Source organism: Hakea prostrata, chromosome 3 (genome assembly GCF_041222555.1).
Source record: "Hakea prostrata isolate BN-2017 chromosome 3, UWA_Hpros_2, whole genome shotgun sequence".
Taxonomy (NCBI): domain Eukaryota; kingdom Viridiplantae; phylum Streptophyta; class Magnoliopsida; order Proteales; family Proteaceae; genus Hakea; species Hakea prostrata.
Genome location: NC_142602.1, coordinates 5,479,040 through 5,501,237, shown reverse-complemented (window position 1 = coordinate 5,501,237; position 22,198 = coordinate 5,479,040). Strand labels below are relative to the sequence as shown.

General features: G+C 37.0%; 2 protein-coding genes and 1 pseudogene across 7 annotated transcripts; 2 read left to right on the top strand and 1 right to left on the bottom strand.

The window, feature by feature from the left end:
• Positions 1-328: 328 nt before the first annotated feature.
• GASA6 (Gibberellin-regulated family protein) lies at positions 329-1,560 on the top strand. The gene is made up of 4 exons (XM_089148411.1): positions 329-681; positions 794-829; positions 920-953; positions 1,056-1,560. Exons 1-4 carry the CDS (start codon positions 607-609, stop codon positions 1,235-1,237), a joined length of 327 nt encoding a protein of 108 aa, XP_089004537.1. The 5' UTR covers positions 329-606; the 3' UTR covers positions 1,238-1,560.
• A 314-nt stretch (positions 1,561-1,874) lies between these two features.
• Positions 1,875-15,900, bottom strand: LOC149020301 (RNA-binding CRS1 / YhbY (CRM) domain protein). 5 transcript variants are annotated; one of them, XR_016172182.1, is made up of 8 exons: positions 15,650-15,900; positions 15,299-15,397; positions 14,363-14,500; positions 11,284-11,432; positions 8,662-9,115; positions 4,712-5,113; positions 4,176-4,419; positions 1,876-2,657 (listed from the first exon to the last, which is right to left on the bottom strand). XR_016172182.1 is itself a non-coding variant. In XM_089148409.1 (7 exons), exons 4-7 carry the CDS (start codon positions 11,382-11,384, stop codon positions 4,267-4,269), a joined length of 1,110 nt encoding a protein of 369 aa, XP_089004535.1. In that variant the 5' UTR covers positions 11,385-11,432; positions 14,363-14,500; positions 15,299-15,397; positions 15,650-15,900; the 3' UTR covers positions 1,876-4,266. The 5 variants fall into 5 exon arrangements, 1 of the variants encoding a protein (XP_089004535.1); XR_016172183.1 differs by having other exon boundaries at positions 15,299-15,368; XR_016172185.1 differs by lacking the exon at positions 14,363-14,500 and having other exon boundaries at positions 1,875-2,657; positions 11,284-11,456.
• Positions 15,901-18,268: 2,368 nt separating this feature from the next.
• Positions 18,269-22,198, top strand: LOC149020300 (putative arabinosyltransferase ARAD1; annotated as a pseudogene). Its single transcript, XR_016172181.1, has 3 exons — positions 18,269-18,449; positions 18,697-20,029; positions 21,121-22,198. The product of XR_016172181.1 is annotated as a putative arabinosyltransferase ARAD1 (transcript).

Genomic DNA, 22,198 nt, shown 5'->3' with positions numbered 1-22,198 from the left:
CAATCCAACAACCAAAGAAACTGGATATGAAGTCTACAATAAATCCAAAGCGATTAAGTGGTACAGAAGAGTAAATGATATACAACAAAAACTATCAAATCTATTGTAGGATAGTTATTGGTAGATAGAAGAACAGTTATTAGCTTCTGATTTCTGTAAACTGCATCTTCTGAGCACGTGCTTGGCTCAGAGGGAGCACATGCATCGGGTCTCTTTGCTTTTTCTAAAGCTGTTTCAAATACTATAAAGACTACTTCACAAATAAAATTTCCCAAAACTGAAAAAGCAACAGTGACAAATATTACTCAGTATTTTCATTGGACCCAGTCATTTGACTAACCAATTACCCTGGCTACAAGAGAATATCCATCCCATTCAGTAAATCTTAAGTTACCATTTGAATTTTTCGGAATTATCTGCAACTTCTAACTGCCCAGAAAAGAAAATTGAGGATCTTTTAATTTACAGTTGCGATCGACCAACCAGATTGCATCTATTTATAGCCCTACAACAACCCAGTTTAGTCCCTCACCTCTCTTCTGTTCTTGACTTGAAAATCCTTGTCTGAGAGAAGTATTTTGGGTGCACCGTCAGAGTTCAGTAGCAATGGCCATGGCTAGGTTGGTTGGTGTAATGCTTTTGGTTGTTTTCACAGTTGTCTGCATTCTTGAAGCTCATCAGGTGAGAAACAGTTCCCCTCATATAAGAATTCAAGAGAAGTAGTAGCAGACCAGGGATACGAAATGAGAATTTGTATAAAATGTTCTACTTTCTTCTGGTTTTCTAATTGCAGGTATCGGCCAAGGAAATGCAATACCACTTGGATAGTGTAAGTCCTCTTGAGAATTTGTATATAATGTTTCAAGCCAGTGATGCTTGGTTATACTGAAAGTTGGAAATGTTTGTGTTTCATTCTCAGAGCCGATATGGACCAGGGAGTCTGAAAAGCTACCGTAAGTAACCTTTAGCTCTTAACACTCAATGATTTTCCTTGCAACTGCAAAGAGAGGAATATTAGCAGATTAACTAAATGGGGTAAATGGATGGATGGACAGAATGCCCATCGCAATGCTCCAGGAGATGCGGGAAGACGCAGTACCACAAGCCATGCATGTTTTTCTGCCAAAAATGCTGCAAGAATTGCCTCTGTGTTCCCCCTGGTTACTATGGCAACAAGGCGATCTGCCCTTGCTATAACAACTGGAAGACCAAGGAGGGTGGCCCTAAATGCCCTTAAACTTGACAATAAAATGTTTTCAGGGTGGTCACCCAAGAGAGATCTAGTCTACAAAAGTTTTCTCTATCTGTTGGGTTTTTCTGACTACCATTAACCAGATAAGGAGCAGCAGAAACTTGAGGACAACGACATCGTTGTTCACTCTTTCTCTTCAGTCTTCCACTACTGATTTATACTCTTCTATCTAGTCCAATCAGATGCTCCTTTCAAGTTTCATGTTTTGTCTTCCAATCCAATGAGTCCTAATGGGAACAGAGTGGCGTTTCTCTTCAACTGTTTCTGTTCCCTTATTTTTCACTAAATATAAAAACAACTTTCTTTTTACACCTATGAATTAAATTAATGAAAAAAGAAGAGCAAGTAGAATGAGAAACCAATAAATAAATTAAAGGTAAATATGCTTCCATACTTAATCCTAATGAGAGAAACTGCTGAGATTTTCTTCACCATCCAAACCCTAAACCCAGTTAGCTATAGTCTATAGAATTGCCCTATTTTTGCTATTCTAGTTTTTTCTTGTAATAAGTTGAGGTGAATCACAGAAGTGCTCTAATGATTGTGAAACTGTCTACAGAATACACCGAAACTGGCATAGGCAATATCTTATGTGGTTCGACAGCTGTTGTGGTTCTGTTGTACAGATTTCTAGTCATCAACCTTGGTGAGTAGGAGCCACTCTCCTAGTGCCATGTGTAGGGAAATTCACAATATGAGCAGAGGGTTCAGCCAAAAGTAAAAATTAAGCAAAGAAAAATCTGGGAAGTTCGGATCATGGGAGATACCAAAAGATTCATATAATATGTAGCGGACCGTGTGTATAGCACAACTATTTAACATGAGTAGCGGTCCCATTCGGGTTTAGTATCAATGCTACAAATTTGGGCAAATGATGAAAAGAAAAAACCAAAAAATAAAACTGCTGGAAAACAAGAAAAATCAAAATATTCTTACTAGTGAAACAGCAAAGATTCAGTCATCATACATACACTGCCGACAGCTTCTGTTGTGATTTATATGTTTCTAGTAAGAGTATCACCTCTCAAAAGTCACAGAAGATAAACTTTCCTCCAAAAAATCAAACTCAATTTTGGAACATTCCACAACAAGTAGAAGAAAGGAAGACTTACAGAATTGGATCACCAGCTTAGCATGAGAAACTCCATGGCCATAAAATGATTCCGACTTGAGGTCATTCTACAATTCACATAATATACTAGAACAGTCATTCTTTCCGTTTTGTCAAGCTCAAGCTCAATTTGGATCAGAATTTTCCAAATCTAAAACCCAGCCCCTGCTAATTTTCACCTCTAACTGGTTTCTCTGTGTTCAAGGACAAGAAGAAGTGGTTGAAAGCTGCAGCTTGAGTCATAGCAGATACTACGTGTTTGCTGGTGATGACATGGATGACCCACCACTGTTTCTGGTGAAAATGGTGACAGCATAGCAATGGTTAATGCATTCAAAAGCCATAAAGATGTAAAACAAAGGCAACAGCTGGAAAAGTAAAATCATAGAAGAAAAACACACAAAGATCAGTTCCATTCCTGATAATGGGATAAACACTTAAATCGAGGATAATGAGGATTTAGTTGCATTTCAGAAATTAGAAGGGGAAACTAAAAACCCATGTAATTAAAAGCTAGCTCTTCCAAAAGATGAATTTTCATGAGGACAAGATGCACTACATGCACCAATAGACCAAATTAGCCTTTGAAGCAGGCAAAATACACTCCATCCACAAACCAAATAATGCTCCAATGGCTGGCAGACCATGGCTTGTGCTAGAAGCCTAAACCCATACCAACTCCATGAGATATGTCTACTTCCATTTTCCTAAGAATTGTGGTCATCGGAGAACTATACATGGCTTTCTAGGTTCTTGGAATTGGTATACCAAGTCTGACATTGGGCTTATAACGTTCTTGAGAAATATGATCTTGTTAATAAGTAATTTAACTGCTCTTTACTAGAAATGTGTTCTTACTCTTTAAGGAATTTGATTGATCAAATGTTTCATTTTTCACATGTGATTTTCTATATTTGGTAGGGCAGAAAACAAGCATTCTCATGAACTCAAGGTTGCTTAAATCTGATTTATATTAAAGAAATCATGTTCCACTCAAATATGCACAAATGCTAATGCTAGCAGAATTGCTCTAAATGAAAATATCTTGTACACAACAAAACAAATGAATATTTTACTACACCCATTTTATAGCAATGATTTATCACATTAATATTTTGGAAATTTTAGATCTGAGAAAAACCCACAACACTTTCACTGATCCAGCCAAAAATACCAGGTTTTTGTTCTTGAAATCGGAGGTTGACTTGTATAGTTTTTGGAATTTTGTTTCTTAGCTATTTTTAATGAATTCAAATTCTAGGGGAAGGGGGTTTGCTTTAGTTTATGTATAATATCTTAGGTAAATGTCTAACGATAGTTGGCATAAATAAGTGCCAAAAACCTGGTTCAATACCAGTTGAACCAGTGCAAGGTGCTCTTGATTAAGGATACAGCTGCCTAGGCCTTCATAAATCCCCATGGACTTCCAGCTGTTACCTTGAAAGCTATGCACTTAAAGACCCATCATTCTGCACACTATACATTAGGAAGCTTAGTAACATTGCTAATCACTATGTCAAAATCAGAATGAGTTAAAAGAATAGTTGACATCATGAATCAGGTAATTTGACTGAGTCATTAGCTGTGATTTTCAGTGCCCACATCAGAAAAGAAGCATCAGATGGACACCAGGGCTCCAATGTTTTGATGTATGAACCCGGAATCAATTTATAAATTAATTCATTTAACTTACTAATACTGCAATTCCATGATCTTTTGAGAGTGCCACATTGTGCTTCTGTCACTCTATGAAATATAGTTCATTTAACCCAAAAACTAGAGAGAGACAGAAAATTACTACAATTGACTGACCTCAATATGCATCTTTCGGGAGATAATTTCCATCTTTTCTTTCCCCCCAGTTTACTTGGGATGTAGAAAGTGCTGTGATTGAAAAATACCATCAGAAATTAGCAGCAGAATCTTCTGATGCTGTCTCTTTTCCTTTTTTGTACCGGGAAAGATGCTTATGGTATTCTTCCAGCTCGTTTTCCAACTTCTCAATGAACTGGCTTGTGTGTTCAAGGGATTGTTCAAATTTGTACTTTTCCAATGCCTGAAATTTTTTGAAAAGAAACACAAAGAAATCAATGCGTTGTGGATATATATGCCAGTGATATAATGAACTTTATTATTTGGTTGCAATTGCAATATTATATTTGGAACTACTTGGTCAAACCACAATTCTTGTCTCCTGAAACAATCTCCAATTCAATGATCTTTTTTCATGGTCTCCAATTCCCTTCGCAATTTTAGAAAATATCAATAGAAATATTTATGGAATGGTTTTTCCTCTAGCATCAAGAAATGGATACAACATAAGATAATGCATCAAAAACCAAAATTACCTTGCTTTTAGATAAGGTCTCTGGAGGAGACATAATCTTCGGTTGCACATAATTCTTTCCACGATAAAATATAATGGTGTTGTTAGCTTTTATGTCAATCACAATGCCTTTACTAAGCCGACCAAGCTCCTCAGCATATTCATGAACTTGTCCAGGTTTACAAGGCTTACAAACAACCTTAACAGTTTCATGCCTCTTCCAGTGGAGATGCATGTTGAGAACAACACCTCCAAAAACTCCACGTCTACCAACTGGCACATAATTCTTCTTCTTTTCACCAGTACGCTTAAGGTAAAATTTCTCTTCCTCTGTCAAAATCTCAGGATCATATGTTTCAGATGGAGCTTTAGGAACCTCAAATTTCCTTAGTTTCTCAATCAACCATTCCTCTTTTCGTTTAGCCTGAGGAATGACAATGAAATTGTTGAAGGATTAACCAAGATTTTTAGAAGAAACTCCATCCTCATAAAAGCAAGAGACAAGCAATTAAATTTTACTTAAAAGAAACTAAAAAATGAAAGTGGTCCAACAAGAGGAACAGAATACCCACCTCAAGTAGCAGGATTATGAATGAAGCAAGTAAAAGATAGCATAGCCAAACAAAAGGGGTTCACATCAAATAATTCAACTATGAGACACAGCATAATGCAGTTAAATCACCTAAATGGGCTTATTTTATTAGAATAAGCTTTGGGTCAGTGTGTTTAGTTTTGATCTTTTCATTGTATTGGGCCAATAATATGGGTAGAGGCTAGGCATATTGTACAAGTGAATTTACTTTTCAATTTATTTGCAACTAAATATTTTAGCAGGAGATGAGAAGTCTTGTTCAAGTCAATTTCCTAGTCAGTTTATGTTACCTTAAAAGTAAGGATTGTGTAGTTGTATTCCTTTCTTGCTTGAGTCTGTTTTGATTCTTCCATATAAGTTTGAAACAGGGAGCAGCCTTGTACACAATTTTGATAATGACATTCTGGCTTAAATAAGGATTGTGTAGTTGTATTCCTTTTCTTGCTTGAGTCTGTTTTGATTCTTCCATATAAGTTTGAAACAGGGAGCAGCCTTGTACACAAATTTGATAATGACATTCTGGCTTAAGCCCAGGCATGTGATATGCTTGAGAAGGGGGTAGTTTTCATGAATGAATATTGTACTGGTGTCAACAATGGGAGCAATGGGAGCAGATCTGCTAATGAGGCAGGGATTTCAGCAACACAAGACCCTCCCTATATTCTCCGAGATGCAGTGGTATGTGGTGGAAACTTTTAGGCAGGATGCTTACTCATATTTTCTTCTTCTTCACTCTCCATCAATATCCAAGTATTCAGTTGTTTTCAAGAACTCCATATCCTGTTCAATGATTTCAGTAAGTTCAATTAATGTTATTCTGAAGCAATCTGATGCTTGTTGCTAATATGTTACTGCAATTCTTATACACATTATTTAAGACTACACCAAAATCAAACAAACTAGGAGCTAAAACTAGCTACTTTCAAGGTTGATTTAAGATGCTTTTATTAAACAAAGCATCTTACCAATTGAATAATTTAAGATTAGACTATGTGTTCCTACTTCATTTGATCTACCAATGATCTGGATTTCATCTCGAATCACAGATGTACTGGAATCTGAAATTTCAGATTCTGTTAAGAACTGAGGTATTTCAATCTGCTGAAACTCTTGTGATCACTTGCTCACAGACTAAGTTAACAGATCTTACTACTATTCTGTGTTCAAGTTCTATGGTCAGAGATCTGATCTGACTAATACTCATTACATACATTCAAGTACATATACCTGAACCTGTTTAAGAATCAATATAGTAATCTACTATCAAGCCTCCAATGAATATTCAGTTGAGAGAGAACTATTCTGATACAGATAGTTTCTATATATGATGCGTGAACCTTGGACCAGCAGTTAAGTAGCACTATAGCAACCTGTTGGTCATGGGTTCAAAACTTCAATATAGGCTCTCCCATGAAGCAAAAGGTTAAGAATTAGTACATTTGCCCCTCCCAGACCCTGCCGCAGTGGGAGCCATGTATACTCGGACACGCTTTTTTTTTTTTTGGGTTAAATTGTTCCATAAATCAGAATATGCCTGTTTGACTTGAATCTTCTTCAAAATTCTATTCATACATATCTGAGTGACATGGTTCAAGATCTGAATCTTAAGGCCCATCCTGCCAACTCAAAAAAGGAAATTGGCTCAAGATCTTTGGTGAGATCTTATGTGGTCTAATTTTGTGAATTTTTTTTTTTTTTTTACCTTCCACCCTCCCCCCCCCCCCCCCCCACCCCCCCAACCCCCTCTTTTTATTTTTTTTTTTTTTTTTTTATTTATTTTTTTTTTTTTTTTTTTTTTTTTTTTTTTTTTTTTTTTTTTTGGGGGGGTTGGAATAATAAAATTGTGTGCCCCCCCGCCCCCAAGTGGGAGATGACTACACTGAAGTGAACCTTAAGATGGCCTATTGTACACATCATATACTCATAGATGCTCAAAAATTCGAAAGTCAAACAAGTCTAACACATTAAACATGCTCATAGTTCAAATTACAAAGTTCAAATGATAATCAATTATCAAAGTTACAACTCAAGAGTCGAGACTTAAGACCCCATGTGCTAAGCAAATTGTCTTGTGTTGCACATCATCTCATCTCACTAAATGGAAAAAGACAGATATCTCACCAGATCATCGTGAGATCTCCAGAATTCTCATACCATGGTTGTGTGAGAATACAATCAAATCTAGACTAAACCTGACCATCTCCACTTCCAATTAGTGCAGTGTCCATTTCAAGTTGCTGGTTTCTTCACCAATCAACTGAGTTTCTGTACCTAATCCTTTTGGCTTCTAAAAATCCATCACGGAAAGAACAGAGTGCTCTTCCAAATAAAATATAACAAGATCATAAAGAGATCTTGGACTGAATGACAAGAAATCAGATGGTAGCATCTCATGATTCAACATCAAAATCATACGGTTATTCAATGCTTTAAAACCAGACCCGTGCACTGGCCGACTATAACTATGAAGCCCATCATAAGAACTGCACATAAAGCTCATATGAACTAGAACATTTGGATGATTTGGTCAACTTCACATGGTTTAGTTGACACTAAAACAAGAGAGTTGCAGGCAAAGAAAGATGGAGTAACAGATAATCTTCTCCAACACAACACCAAAGAAAGAAGGGTGAAGAGAATCACTGTGGACCCATACCGGAGAGTGAGTATGCAACTTTAGCCATAATAACAGAGAAAGAGGGAGACAGAGACGGGGACAAAGAGGAGCGAACATAAAAATTATAAACATTTACAAAATAAGAAGAAGAAGAAGTGGAATAAAAATAAAAAATAAAGAAGAAAAGAGAGATTGTGACCAAAGATTTTAGGTGAATATGTGAAGGATGAGGAACCTATAAATGCTCCTGTTCGGAGAAGTGATATAATCCATATTGAAGGAACTAGAAGAGCTAGGGGTAGACCTAAGATAACCTTAGGAGAAGTGGTGAGAAAGGATATGTATAGCTAGGCCTGATCTAGCATGGCCGAACCCCGTGGAGGGCGACCTGTGCCGACCCATTTAGTTGGGAAAAGGCTTATTGTTGTTGTTGTTGTTATGTGAAGGATGAGGAACGATTAAAGGATATACAGTTCCTTTCAATGTATAGTTACTATAATTGGTTTATCTTTGCAAGCTGACATCCTGGTGTTTAACAAGACCAAAATACATCAAGGGCAGATTTCAATCTGCCACAGAAGCTGGCTAGATCTCTATCCAAGTTATAGGCATATACAGAATTACTGACCGGCAAATTCAACTACACAAGAGTGTATGATATAAACTCAAAGAACCTGTGTAGTGTGTGGCCACCAGGAAAAGAGAGGGCAGAATGAAGATTCCAATACAGCAGAAAGAAACAAACGAACATAGTTTGACCAACCTTTTCAAGTCTGTATCGAATCCTAACTTCAGGATTTGGCGATGTCATCTTCTTTTTTGCTTTTAACCGATAGAGTTTGAGTTCATTTAACTTTGCTTTCCGAGACATCTTTCGTTTCTTCACCTTTTTCTGGGATCCAATTTGATCTGGAGGTGCCTTATCAACACAAAATCTGACAACATCATTGTCTGTCTTCAGCATCACTGATGCATTGCTAGTGTATTTGGCATGCTGATATGTTAGTTGAATACTATGATAGACAATCAAATTAACTCCTTTCGTTACAAGAGAACAAAATGGGGTTAAAAGAGAATGTGATTCAAACTGAGGGCTCAAATCCTTGAAGTATTGGTGGTTGGCAGTCTTAACACAACTTGAACCATATGAAAATGAAGTAGCTATTGGAAGCCCTGGGGAAGTTCTAGATGCAGGAGAGGACTGGACCTGGGAAAACCTGCACAAATAAATCACCTAAAAATCACAAAACAGCTTCAAAATAAATGGCTAAAAAGAGAGACATCCTACAATGATAAATTGATAAACCAAAAATGGTCAAATGGGTTATGATGGAGATTTAGACCATTCTATGGAAGCCATCAATTTAAATGGTACCAATCTGGATCTCATGTTAAAGATCAGGCCCATGTAGGATCATCCAATATGAATGCACAGCAGATCATTCAAACCACTTTCAAGATCAGATGAATTCAAGTCAGTCTAAAACCTCTTGGAGGATTTGGCATTCCACTACCAATCAAAAACCAGATCAGCAGAGAACCATGTGACCCGGGTAGATCATGTTGATTGTTGTTTAGAAATTTTCAAGCAGCATTCTGAGGAAGTTGATGACATTCTACTGAACCCCTTGGGTTCTAAGACTGTAGGATAGATATAGCAAGTTAAACCTGAATTCTGTTAATCTCTTTCACATTCTTTATTATTTCCTCTATTCCTGACTGTTGGAAAAAACCAGAGACAGCCTCTCTGGAAACAGGGGTAAGGCTGCACACATTTGACTGAACCCCTTTGGTTCTAAGACCATAGGATAGATATAGCAAGTTAAACCTGAATTCTGTTAATCTCTTTCACATTCTTTATTATTTACTCTATTCCTGACTGTTGGAAAAAACCAGAGGCAGCCTCTCTGGAAACAGGGGTAAGGCTGCACACATTTGAGCTAAACATGGGAGTCTCGTTCACTGGTAAAGCCTTTACTGCTGGGGAAAATTGATCAATAGCCAAGATTCCAATTCTTTTCAAAGACTGTTGAATTAATTTCTAATCCTAGATATATACCCCAATTTCTCTACCCGAAAAAGTCTTCCATCGCAGCTGGTCATCAGAGAAGAACTGTTAAACTGCCTTTTTCAGAACTGATAGCCTTAATTTCTACGACTATCAAGAAATTAGTTTAACTCAAAATCCTGACCATTATCCTTTCAGTTTCTCAGTACACTGACCATATATTCCATCTTTTCTGGTAATCAACTGACCTCAAACCTGCTATTCTTAATCAAAAACATAAATTCTAAAACACCACACCCTTAAATGTTATATTTAATTCCAAATGCTGTCCATTATCCACATGCCAATTGGCCTTATTTAACTCAATAAAGACTAAAGGACTAACACACTTAATTTAGGGGTTACACAAGGCCAATCCAGAGATAAATTCTTAAAACTCCTGGGCAAATGTCCCAGCTGAGAATGGTATTGATTTAAGGTGCTGTAGTTAAAACCTCCTGCATTAATAGTCGACATTCAAATGCACCCGTATGAGCCAAAAGGCTGTACTTCCCAGACCCATGTCCAGGAGATGTTAGTGCAAACTTCAAGCATCTCCATTACAGTTCATATGCCCACATTATTGCACAACAATCTACATTAACTCAAAATGCCCAAAACATATATGACCGTCGGTGTAACATCTTGTCATTTTATGGTTGGTGCAGCAGAAGTCTACACCCAAGTGCAGGCATTCACATGACTCTTTTCGAGGCTTTAAAGTTTTTTATTCTTTGTGCTTAAACTTGATATTTTACCTTTCCAGAGGCTCCATTCTTTATCTCAATCTTGAAGTTCCAAGGGCTTTATAGCTATCTGGTAAAACAATAGAAAATTTATGGAAAGCATGGAGTGTATCTCCTTGGAGCAGATGTAGGGTGATTTTTCCAAACCACTATAACTTGATGCATCTCCTTTTTGCTTATCTCTTGCTTCCTTACAAATTCCTTGGGTGGGCCATGAGTGTGTTTCAAACTTTTATTGGCTTCCACATTTGTAAAGTTTAGGCCAACAAAGCTTCCAATTTTGCAAAAGGTCCTACACCCCCTCAACCCAGTTACCACACCATCTTACACCTTTCTAATTTTGACTACATAAATGGGGATTTCAACAGAAATCTTGATGCAAAGTGAGATGCCAGAAATGACTTAGAGTAAATTGTCCCTGTTGGTAAATAATTATAAGTGTGAGATCTTTAACAGCATATTCAGATAAAACTACCCCAAGTTTCCATTGTATTTAATAAAAATAGGAGATAATAGCATATTTCCCAGAAAATGGATGAAATAATTTAACTTTCTGTAGATCAAAGTCAAACTGAAAGATGGGAAAATTTACCCGGTAGGACAGACATTGAAATCAGCGCTTTGGTAGAGTTGAATGACTCTGTGAATAGAATGAAGCTTCTTATTATTGATGAATCGGACCACAAACGCCATACATGAGGCTTAAGGACTGTAGCTTCTCCTTCTTATAGGACCAAGAAACTGAATAACCATATAAAGCAATTGCTGAACATGTAAGCACATAAATAGTCCAAGAAGAAATCTCAAATGATGGTATCTTGATGAATCATGATATTATAATGAGCATACATAGACATAAGGGGGCATAAATGATTATTTAACCTCATAGATAGCAAATTGATACTTTATGGCTACTGGGTGAAAATACAATGGACCAAATAGAAAGTAATCACAAACCACTTGAGAACACCATAAGCTGGATTTTCTACTTATTTAGTACCATAGCAAACAATGTCCACCTGAACTGTCCAAGTATTAATTTAGTCAACAAAGAAATCAAAATCGCTACCCACCCAATAAAAAATCAAAGTCAATCGGCTGACTAAGTTGATGTAAATTTCCTAGAATTCAGGATGGCCCAAAATCTTCCAGCAAGTAAAGGTAAAAAAATATTATGAAATGCCTAAGATTGGTAGAAAAGAAGCTAAATAATTTTTGGATTGTGGAAAAGATGGCTATGGGTCAATCCAAAATTATTTGAGATGGGTTTTGGAGAAAGGGAAAAACTAGGGATTGTGAGGGAATCCTTTACTAGGTGGTAGGATATCTAAATATTATTAGGGAAGACAAGAAGGGTTGGAAACCTGAGATTGGATATGGCAAAGGCTTTAGGGTTTTAACAAACCCAAATTGAATGATGATGTAATGGATATGGGTTAGACCTTGAAAGGTAAGAAATTTTCTTTCTGGCAATCTCCTCTCTTTCTTTCTTTTTCCTCTTTTTTTCTTCTGATCCTTCTTTTCTTTTTGCTTCTTTTTTTTGGCCCTTTCTTTCTTCTTTCTTCTTTCTTTTTCTTCTTTCTTTTCTGTTTTGCTGATTTTTTTTTCCTGCTGCAAGAAAGAGAGACAGAGAGAGAGAGTCTGAGAGAATTGGGAGGGAAAGGGAAGGGTCGTAGGGCCTGACAGGGGTGGGGAATGCTGCATAGAACAAGGGAGGGGCAGGGGCTGGGTGGCCTTAGAGCAGTGGGGGAGGGTGGGCGGGTTTTGTACTTTCTTGATTGAAAGGCTTCTGTGGAAGATGAATGATTGCTGGAATTGGTTGAAGACTGCAGAGAATTGCTTGATTTTGAAGGAACTTGAATGAAGATATTGTAAATTGAAGAACCTTTTTTTTAAATCTGCTGAGGCCCCCTCAAACAAGAAGCCTGGTCCTTACTCAATAACTTTTCATTCAATCATCCAGACTGAAAAATTACATGGACTGTTTAACTATATACAGCAAACAACTCTAACTTGGAGTGGGAATCCTTAATTGACAAGGATCCCACCTCTTGACCAAAACACTCAAATTGAAATCTAATTACTTAAAGACCTCAACCTTAGATTTAGAATCTACTAATAGACACATGCTAATTAAACTTTAAGTTAACTTAAGAAGCACATGTAATTTAAGATAACTTAAGACTCATCCAAAATAACTTTGAATCAGAATAAGACTCTCAAAACCTAACCAAACTCAACTAAACTTCTGAAATATTCTGGAAATAATTTCGGAATTAGAAAAAGGGGCAAAATGGCCAAAATACCCCTAACTAGGGGTTCGGCCAGGTCACAGTGGTTTCTTGGGCCATCCTGGGGGCCCCACTTGGGGTTTCGGCCAGGGGGTCCTTGTGTTTACATCTTTAGTAGGACTAAGGCTGAATTGAGTTGAATAATGAAACTTTTATTGAAGATAGTTCATTTAAGAAGAAATCCAACTAAATCATATTTGAACAAACTGGCCTACATAATACTACGTTAAAATTAGGAAATTTGTGTTCACAAACCAATCAGTCAATGGTAGTCTACAACAATATATAAATGGTACATTAAACAGCTAAATGAAAATAAAAAACACAATAAACACATTTGTTTATCCTCAATCACATTTGGCTTCTTCAACACAATTTAGTTCAGCAACAATTCGATTCCTCCAGTTTTGGATTATTCAAGCTTCCATTGTTTTTTAGGTCAACGCTACGTATCCTATGGTGAAACCCACCCACCCCCACCCCCCACCCCCCAAAAAAAAAAAAAAAGTAGTCCAGGAAATCATGTCAACCATCAGCATACACATTGACTTGCAAGGAACCCAACACTTGGTAAAAAAATTATATTGGATAAAGGGTCGGTGAAAATCCCTCTTAACAGCACCTATATTATCAACTACTAGATGTAAGCTCAACCATAATTAAAAACAATTAACATGGGCTAACAAACTACAAGGTCTATCATTATGCATCTTTAGAAATCATTAAGAATGGCATGTGGGAATTTTTCAGCACCATCCCCTGAGTTACCCCTAAAATTAATGCCACACCCTAAGTTACCCAATTTATCAATCAAACCCCCTATAGGGGAAAAATATAGCAATGACACCCCCTATCATTAGGAAATGACAGTTAACTGCTGATGTAAGCAAGTTAAACTTTTCAAAAGACAAAATAACCTTGAACAAAAAACCCTACACCAAACGCATCTTCCTCTACCGCTTATGAGCACTCTTCTTCTTCCATTCTTGCATTTTCTATATGATTTCTATTCCACAACAAATACTTTTTTTATTTATTTATCTGTTGGAAATAGATAAATAAAAAATAAGACTAGAGGTGTTAGCAATAGGGTGTCTAAATGATATATTGGGTAACTAAGGAGGTGGCACTGAAAATTTTGCATGATATTTCTATACTTCAATGATGTGCCTTGCCTCAGCATTTTGTGGTTTTGCCTTAGCCTGAGACGAAAAACAAATGCATTGGCAAATTGCTATCAGGTAGCAAACTAGTAATACAACACAAGTGAATAAAAACAAAATCAATAGTAACACAATAGAGGCTAGATGAAAAAAGAAATGCCAACAGTCAAGTATCGCGAAAAAAATATGATACCCAACTGAATGACTGGAACCAAACCTGTTTTGACCAATTGCAAAGTGAGACACGCAATAAGATGGTGAGCTAAGACTGCTGCGCTGACCAAAGGTTGCATAGACCCTTCCATGGAGACCTCCCAGCCATTAAGATGAAAACCTTGATCTCATCAGATCGCCCCTACATGAAGGGCAACATTCCAGTTTCATACCAAAGGTCAACTCTTACCAGGGATAAAAAACAAACATTTTAAGTGAGGTCAGAGGCATCCATACTAGGAACTACCACATAGACTATAAGAGACGACTTAAATTTCTATCGTAGTCCCTTATTCTACACTGATCTACTGTTAAAAAGTTATAAATCGAGGTTTACCCCTTCATTTCATGGATTCAGTCTGCTTCTTTTTTAATTCACTTTCTACTTGGAGAGAAATTTGTTGCTATGAATCCGCCTTAGACACTAGTGTGTTTCTCCCAGTCCCAGCTCAGGCTGGACTCTCTGATTCCATTCAGTTTTCCATGTGTAGAACCAATTTTAATCAACCTCTTATTGGTTGAGTTCAGTCAGCAAGCAATGCAGTTTAGGTCAGATTTGGCAGAAACACATTTCTTACACTAGATGATGCAGGCAATATCTTCCATTCACTAAAAAAAAAATGCAAACAGCCTCAAACAATAGAAACTTCGTACATCTGAATATAAGTATCAATGTCATGCACATGCAGTGATTATTCATAAGGTAGATAGTATCTTTCATCTTCAAATCAAATCCAAAACAAATACACACTATACAACAACATAGCCTACATTTCCAACGAGTATCTGATGAAAGAGAATTTCGGCGCTGAAAAAATATCCAAAAGAAGTAGCAATACAAAATTACTTGGATAACGAAAGAATCAAGAATATGTGATTGATGGGAAAGCGTATTCCGGATTACGATATCATGCGATTGAGCAGGGAACGACAAACGAACCTTGAAATACTTGAGTTTAACGCTTCCTTGGAGGAGAGACAGTGAAGGGATGGACCACCGGCAGTAAACCCTACGAGAAAACAAAAAGTTCCAGAAAGCCTAACAAAAAGAAGAAAGAAAGAAGAAAATGGTCAATCTTACGATAAAATCAATAAGTTGAGTAATTTCGAGTAATCGTTCACAAACATAAACACTAATCTTCCAGTTGCAGCGGTCCATTCGGAATTTGATTCAGGAAAATGTTTAATTCAGTTACAGAATGCATTTCTTCCGCATAACAACAACTGTACGAATAGAGAGAATGAGAAGAAAAAATGCGAAGAAGCTGGATCAGAGGAAGACGAAGTATACCTATTACAGTCCGGCAACCGACATTCGAGCTGGGGCAGCCAAGAATTGGCTGGTGGACACTGCCAACAGTGTGCTAGGGTGGGTCTCTTGCACAAAACTGAACCAGAATGCGGTGCAGAGAGCGACTGTGATTGTGGGGGAAGAAGTTGTATCAATTCAAGGATTATGACCTGACTCCCGTTCACCCCGACTAATGCTGTGTTTGGTAAGCGAGTAAACGAAACGGAGAGAAAATCTCTCCAAATTTTTCTCGCCGGTGTATAGCCCTGACAAATATCTTGTGCATTTCGAGTCATTCATTTACTTGTACGTTTATGACATGTGTTTCAATAACACATCAAGGGGTTGAGATCCGTTTATAAGTCATATATTTATTTTTTAATTTAATCACAATTTTTTAATGCAATTTATAAATAGATTTCAATCATTTGATGTAATGTTGGGACACATGTCACACATCTACAAAGCAATAGATGTATAAACTTCCGTGTAAACCTACGCATAACACTAATGTCTTTTATGCACATGATGTTGTCATCCACCCATACCATATACTGTTTAACAAAGCAATGTATAGCGTTCCAAACGAGACCGGATCATCTCCCTCAGTGCAAATTACAATGGGGCCCATAGGATTAAGGTGATGATATTTTATTTTTTTTATATTTTATTACTTTTTACTTGTAGGTCCGACATAATTTGTGGTAAAAAGGCCTTTGGAGGAGTACAAGCGTCAGTGATCCACACTCGTTCCAAACAAACTATGTGTTCGTGGTGTGCGTAAGTTGGCCCGAATGAACCTCATCCAAAAAAAAAAAAACTATGTGTGATAGAAATACCATGTACAAATTTTTGAAACAAAAAATGAACTAGATGTACTCAAGGTTCATTGTATCTCTTCATGTCGCTATGTTAGTGGCTGGTGACACCATCGACATGGCGGTATTTTGTTGATACTCCGGTGATTTTTTGTGGTGAAACGATCACGGGAAATGGAACTATCGCTTGAAATGGAAAATCCTGCTACTTCATGCCTTCACTTGAAACAAGAGAGAAAGATTGGTGGTGGAAGGAACTCCACAAAATTGCCATAAAGTTGCTGCTAGCCCACTACTTCACGCCTTCACTCACCTGAAACAAGAGAGAGACTAGCGGTGCTACTAGCCCACTGCTTCACGCCTTCGCCGGAAAGTTGTTGTTAGCCCTCTACTTCACCTAAAAATACTCAGACAAATATCACCGACAAAGTACTACTAGCCCACTGCTTCACGCCTTCACCTGAAATGAGAGTGCAAGAGGGAGAGGGGGAGAGAGAGAGAGAGAGAGAGAGAGAGAGAGAGAGAGAGAGAGAGAGAGAGAGAGAGAGAGAGAGAGAGAGAGAGAGTGGGAGAGAGAGATACTAAAGAAAAAAAGTTGTAGGCTGGAGAAGAATAGCAGCGGTGAAGTTTTTCCGTTGTCAGAGTTGATGAAGGTGAAGAGCTGGCAACGACAGTTGGATTTTGGCTGATATTTTGCCGGTTCGACAATTTTCCAGCGACTTTCGGTCGATGTCGTATCAAAGCTCGGTTTTGTGTCGCCCTTCAGTGACATGCCGACTTATTGCCGAAATTTCACGACATTTCGACATAATATACCGTGGGTGTAAATTGCTATTTCTTTTTCCCTTCATTATACATTAAGTGTTGATATCATTAATTTGAAGCTTTCAAAGAAAGTAATGTAGAGTAGGCCGGAGGTTGATATGTCACACATTTCATGTAAACAAAGTTAGTTGGAAAATGACTTTTCTTTTCTTTGTCTAACGGGTTGTTAGAGATAAGAACTCATCAATTCCATTGCAATTTTGGAAAATTGTTTAATAGATAGGGCAAGGGATTTGACATGCACAACAGACTAACTAATATATAGTTATATGAAATGTATTATATAATTAACAAAAAAATCATATAAAATAGTAATTATGTATTTATATTCTAGTCATTTTGGATTTCAAAGAGTCTACTCATGACAATTAAACAAATCTCAAGGTTATTTTCGGTTTTTGAGCAATACTAAAATGTCACATGATCAATTAATTCATATAAATTAATAACATTAGACATTCATAATTCAAGACAAGTTTAAGGCTAGGTTAGTAATTTAAAAGAATAATTATTTTATAATACAAGAGGCATCATTAATTCCAGTGGGTGGCAAAATTACAGTAACATCTAACCTTTATAGCCTCTTGGTATCCTTAGAAATGAGTGAGATAATAATAATTTTATAAAAATAAAATTCAGTTAATATTAAATTATAGTACATTAATCAATAATAAATTAATAATCATCCCTTGATATTAATTAGACTTCTATCATATACAAGACTTATATGTTAACTAAGTCTATCAGCGGCTCAGCGCCTAAGTTGACTCAGATGAATGGGAAAAAAATACAAAATAAAAAAATCTACTGCTGAGGATGAAATTAATAGTTTTCCAAAAAATAAAAATAAAAAGCTTCGGTTCCATCTGTGGCGGAACTCGAGATATAAATATATAATTATGTAAAAGTAACCTTCCATTTCCAGATAAACTTATAAATACTAATAAAAATAAAATAAAATCGAAGAATACAAAACGTAGATGCAACTCTGCAAGTATGCAACAGGAGGAGGAGCTCGAACTCGGGCTTCACTCTTCACTCTTCAATCTTCATCTTCACCTTCACTTGAGCCTTTCTCTTTCTAACTCGGTAAAAATTCAACACGAGCTATGAATTCTCACTGCTGGAGCTGATCAGGAATCTAGGAACACCTTCAGGTATTCGTTTTCTATCAATTCTGTCTTCTTTTTCATTTCAATTGATCCATTTCTTCTAAAACTAGATCAAACCAAAATTTTCTGGAAAACCCCGTTGAAAATTGTTTTGATATTTAATTATATGGTTGGCCTATTATTTCTGTTACTCTTTTTTTCCGCTTGAAAGCTTGAAGTTCAAAATAAACACAACTATGTTTTACTCTTAGAGCTAATAAACCCAGTTGCTGATTCACTACTTGGTGTATAGATGGATGTTTGCCGTTTATGACTGTGTTCGGCGGAGCTTATTGTTTTGTTGCCGAGAGGATCGATCATTCATTTCTATATGTGATTTGAAACTTGCAAGATTTTCTATTTCTTTAGAGAAGATTGATGGTGAGCTAAATGTTTGAGGGAACATCACTCAACCAGAAACAGAAGGGTCAGAATTTGGTTTAGCATACTCTTGTTATTCTTTTCTGCACGTATTGAAGCAGCAGTATTAAATAGAATTAATGCATGAAGAGGTGAAAATCGATGGCTTTTTGTCCTAACAGTTATTTTCAATGCTAAGCAAGCATATCCTTGTTTGATGCAATATCTTTTGATGTCATCAAAGAATCCCCCAAAATCATTGGTTATGGCTTCTCCGGTCTTTAAGTCAGAAAAGAGATTGCAACCCTCAAGGGTTCTTTTCTGCCTGATAAGCATCTCCATGGTTCTTTTGACGGTTTCCTTTGTCTTCCTGCTTCAATCTAATAGAAGTTCATCAACATCAGAATCAGTTTATAGGCTAATGCTTCTTAATAACACATCAGTGTCCTCCTCCTCGCCATTTCCCTTCTCATAACATCAGCAACAAATCCATCTCAAGAGACCTAGAAAATGATTGCCAAGGTATCAACTCAAACAAGGAAATGAGGGATTTAGGACAAACGATTAACAAGAGCTGTGGTGCAGCTGAGGCCCTTCTCAGGGTATTTATGTATGACCTGCCTCCTGAATTTCACTTTGGGTTACTGGGGTGGAAAGGGAAAGTTGGTCAATTTTGGCCCGATGTAAGTGATCCTAGTCGCATCCCATCATACCCTGGTGGGTTGAATTTACAACACAGCATGGAGTACTGGCTCACATTAGATCTCCTTTCATCAAACATCCCAAGTGTAATCAGGCCCTGCAGTGTAATTAGGGTGTTCAATGCAAGTCAAGCAGACATGATTTTTGTGCCGTTTTTCTCATCATTGAGCTACAATAGAAATCCTAAGCTGCTGCATAGAAGAGAGAAAGCTAGTATGGACAGGATGTTGCAGGACAAATTGGTACAGTTCTTGATGAGACAGGATGAATGGAAGAGATCGGGTGGGAACAATCATATTATTGTGGCTCACCATCCAAACAGCATGCTGGCTGTGCGGAGGAATCTGCGTTCTGCCGTGTTTGTGCTTGCTGATTTTGGAAGATACCCAGTTGAGGTTGCAAACATAAAGAAGGACATAATTGCTCCCTACAAGCATGTTGTGAGGACCATTTATGGTGAATCAGCCCCATTTGAGAAACGACCAGTCTTGGTGTATTTCCAGGGAGCAATTCAGAGGAAAGCTGTAAGTGATAACTGTACTTTTCCATTTTATGATGTGATTGAATATTTCACAGCTTGGGTTTTGTTTATTTATTTTTGGGTTGAAGGTCATCTTCTTCCATCAGACAAGTTGCTGTAAGAGTTTGTAAAGGTCCTTGCTTGTACTTTCTTTGTCAGCCAAAAAAGAAGTCTCTTGTTTGTTTCTGATAAAAAATTTGCCATAGGGCAATCAAGTTAGTATATCCAATGGAATGAGGGTTGGGGAAGCTTAAACCACACCTGTATCAGGTTATCAATTTGCAAAACATTTGATTCACTTGGACTTGTTTCTTAGAAGTATCACTGTAACTGTTGAATTAATTGGCCAATAAAATGGAAAGAATAATTCATTGCATATGTATTTCATGAATTGTAGAAGAATCAATATATCATAAATGAGTTGGTTTTGGTTATTTGTTGTACGAGCAATAAGTTTTGATTTGAGAATGGAAAGGAAGTTGCAACTGAAAGCCCTGTTTACCTTTTCCATTTTGGCTGGATCTTTTTCCTTTCTCCTCCTTTCTACGGAAATTACTACCTTTGTCTGCTATCTATATATATAGCTTTCAAATATCTAGCATATATTATATGTAGCAGCATGATGTTAGATGGTTTTAGGATCATCAATCAACTCTATTGTTTACCTGGGAAATTTCTCGCCATCCTTTGAACACCAGCCTCATTTCTTCATTCCTCTATTATATTTTGTACAGCCCAAAATAGGTTGATAGTTTCTTTTCCTCCCAGCCTGAGATAAGCGTCCTTTTGCAAGCCTTTTGCTGGTGTTTCAACTGAATACTATTGTTAATTTTTAGTATTCTGTGAAGTAAAAGAATGTAGATGTATTGCAAATTATAATATAATATTAGATTCTTTTTGGCACCGAAACTCCCCGACCCTTTTGATAACATGATTACCCAACTGATCTCTCTCTTTCTGTAAAGAATCTCACGAACCCGACAACTTATTTGATTTTCCTTTTAAATTTAGCAAGTCGATCATTATCTTATTTCATTGTTTCTTGCTACTGTTAGATTGTTAATATTGCATCTGCTGATTGAATCTTTCTTTCAGGGTGGGGTCATTCGTGAAGAACTCTATCAGCTTCTCAAAGACGAGAAGGATGTACACTTTATGTTTGGAAGTGTGAGTAATCATGGGATTAGTAAAGCTGGCCAAGGGATGGCGTCATCTAAATTCTGCCTGAATATTGCGGGAGATACTCCCTCCTCAAACCGCCTCTTTGATGCTATTGTGAGCCACTGTGTACCTGTGATCATCAGCGATAAGATTGAACTCCCATTTGAAGATGTGTTGGACTACACAGAATTCTGTATCTTTGTGCATGCATCTGATGCAGTGAAGAAAGGGTTCCTGTTAAATCTACTCAGGGGGATTAAGCAAGACAGTTGGACAGCAATGTGGGAAAAACTGAAAGCAGTTGCACACCATTTTGAGTATCAGTATCCATCTCAACCAGGTGATGCTGTGGATATGATTTGGCAGGCTCTCTCCCGTAAGAGAGCATCCATTCAATTTAGAGTTAACAGGAACAACAGGTACAGCAAATCCCTGCTGATCTAGATGAATAAATAGGCTGGAGCAAAAACCCACAAAAAAGGAGAGGTTGGCATGCTCATGTATTGCTTTTCAACTCCCTTCTTACTGGCACAGAAATTCCTTTCATGGAAATCAAGTAGGTAATGGGTTTTTAATGGAGGTACACATACGGTACACTCCTTTGATTAAAAAAAAAGAACAAAAGAAAGGATCGTTGGAGATTTTTCTATTGTCCCTAGTTTTTTCTTTTATGAGAAAAGAAATATTGTCATTAGTTAGTCACACTTGTAAAGTTGCAATTCTCTGTGGGATTATTGTCTCATCAAAAAGTTCTTCAAAGTATTTCTTGTGTCTTTGCTACTGTTGAGTTCAATCAGATAGCCAGGACAAAAAAATGGTTAAATTTGAGAAACCATATTAAGTTGTACTTTTGTAATCATTCTTCGATGCATATCAGACACTCATCCTATACCCATAGCATACACGGAAACAATAATAAATGGAACTGTCCATATTCCTAGCAATGAAGACATAACCGCCTAAATTATTTTGATGAAGTGAGATTTGCAAAAGTTGGGGAAAAAAAATGCCA

Coding starts and splice junctions, on each gene's coding strand:
- GASA6 (XM_089148411.1), top strand. CDS start 607: ATGGCCATGGCTAGGTTGGTTGGTGTAATGCTTTTGGTTGTTTTCACA. Junction 682..793: donor GCATTCTTGAAGCTCATCAG/GTGAGAAACAGT, acceptor TTCTAATTGCAG/GTATCGGCCAAGGAAATGCA. Junction 954..1,055: donor AGGGAGTCTGAAAAGCTACC/GTAAGTAACCTT, acceptor ATGGATGGACAG/AATGCCCATCGCAATGCTCC.
- LOC149020301 (XM_089148409.1), bottom strand. CDS start 11,384: ATGGCGTTTGTGGTCCGATTCATCAATAATAAGAAGCTTCATTCTATT. Junction 9,116..11,283: donor TTCAATGTCTGTCCTACCGG/GTAAATTTTCCC, acceptor TTATTTGTGCAG/GTTTTCCCAGGTCCAGTCCT. Junction 4,420..4,711: donor AGACCTTATCTAAAAGCAAG/GTAATTTTGGTT, acceptor AAAAAATTTCAG/GCATTGGAAAAGTACAAATT.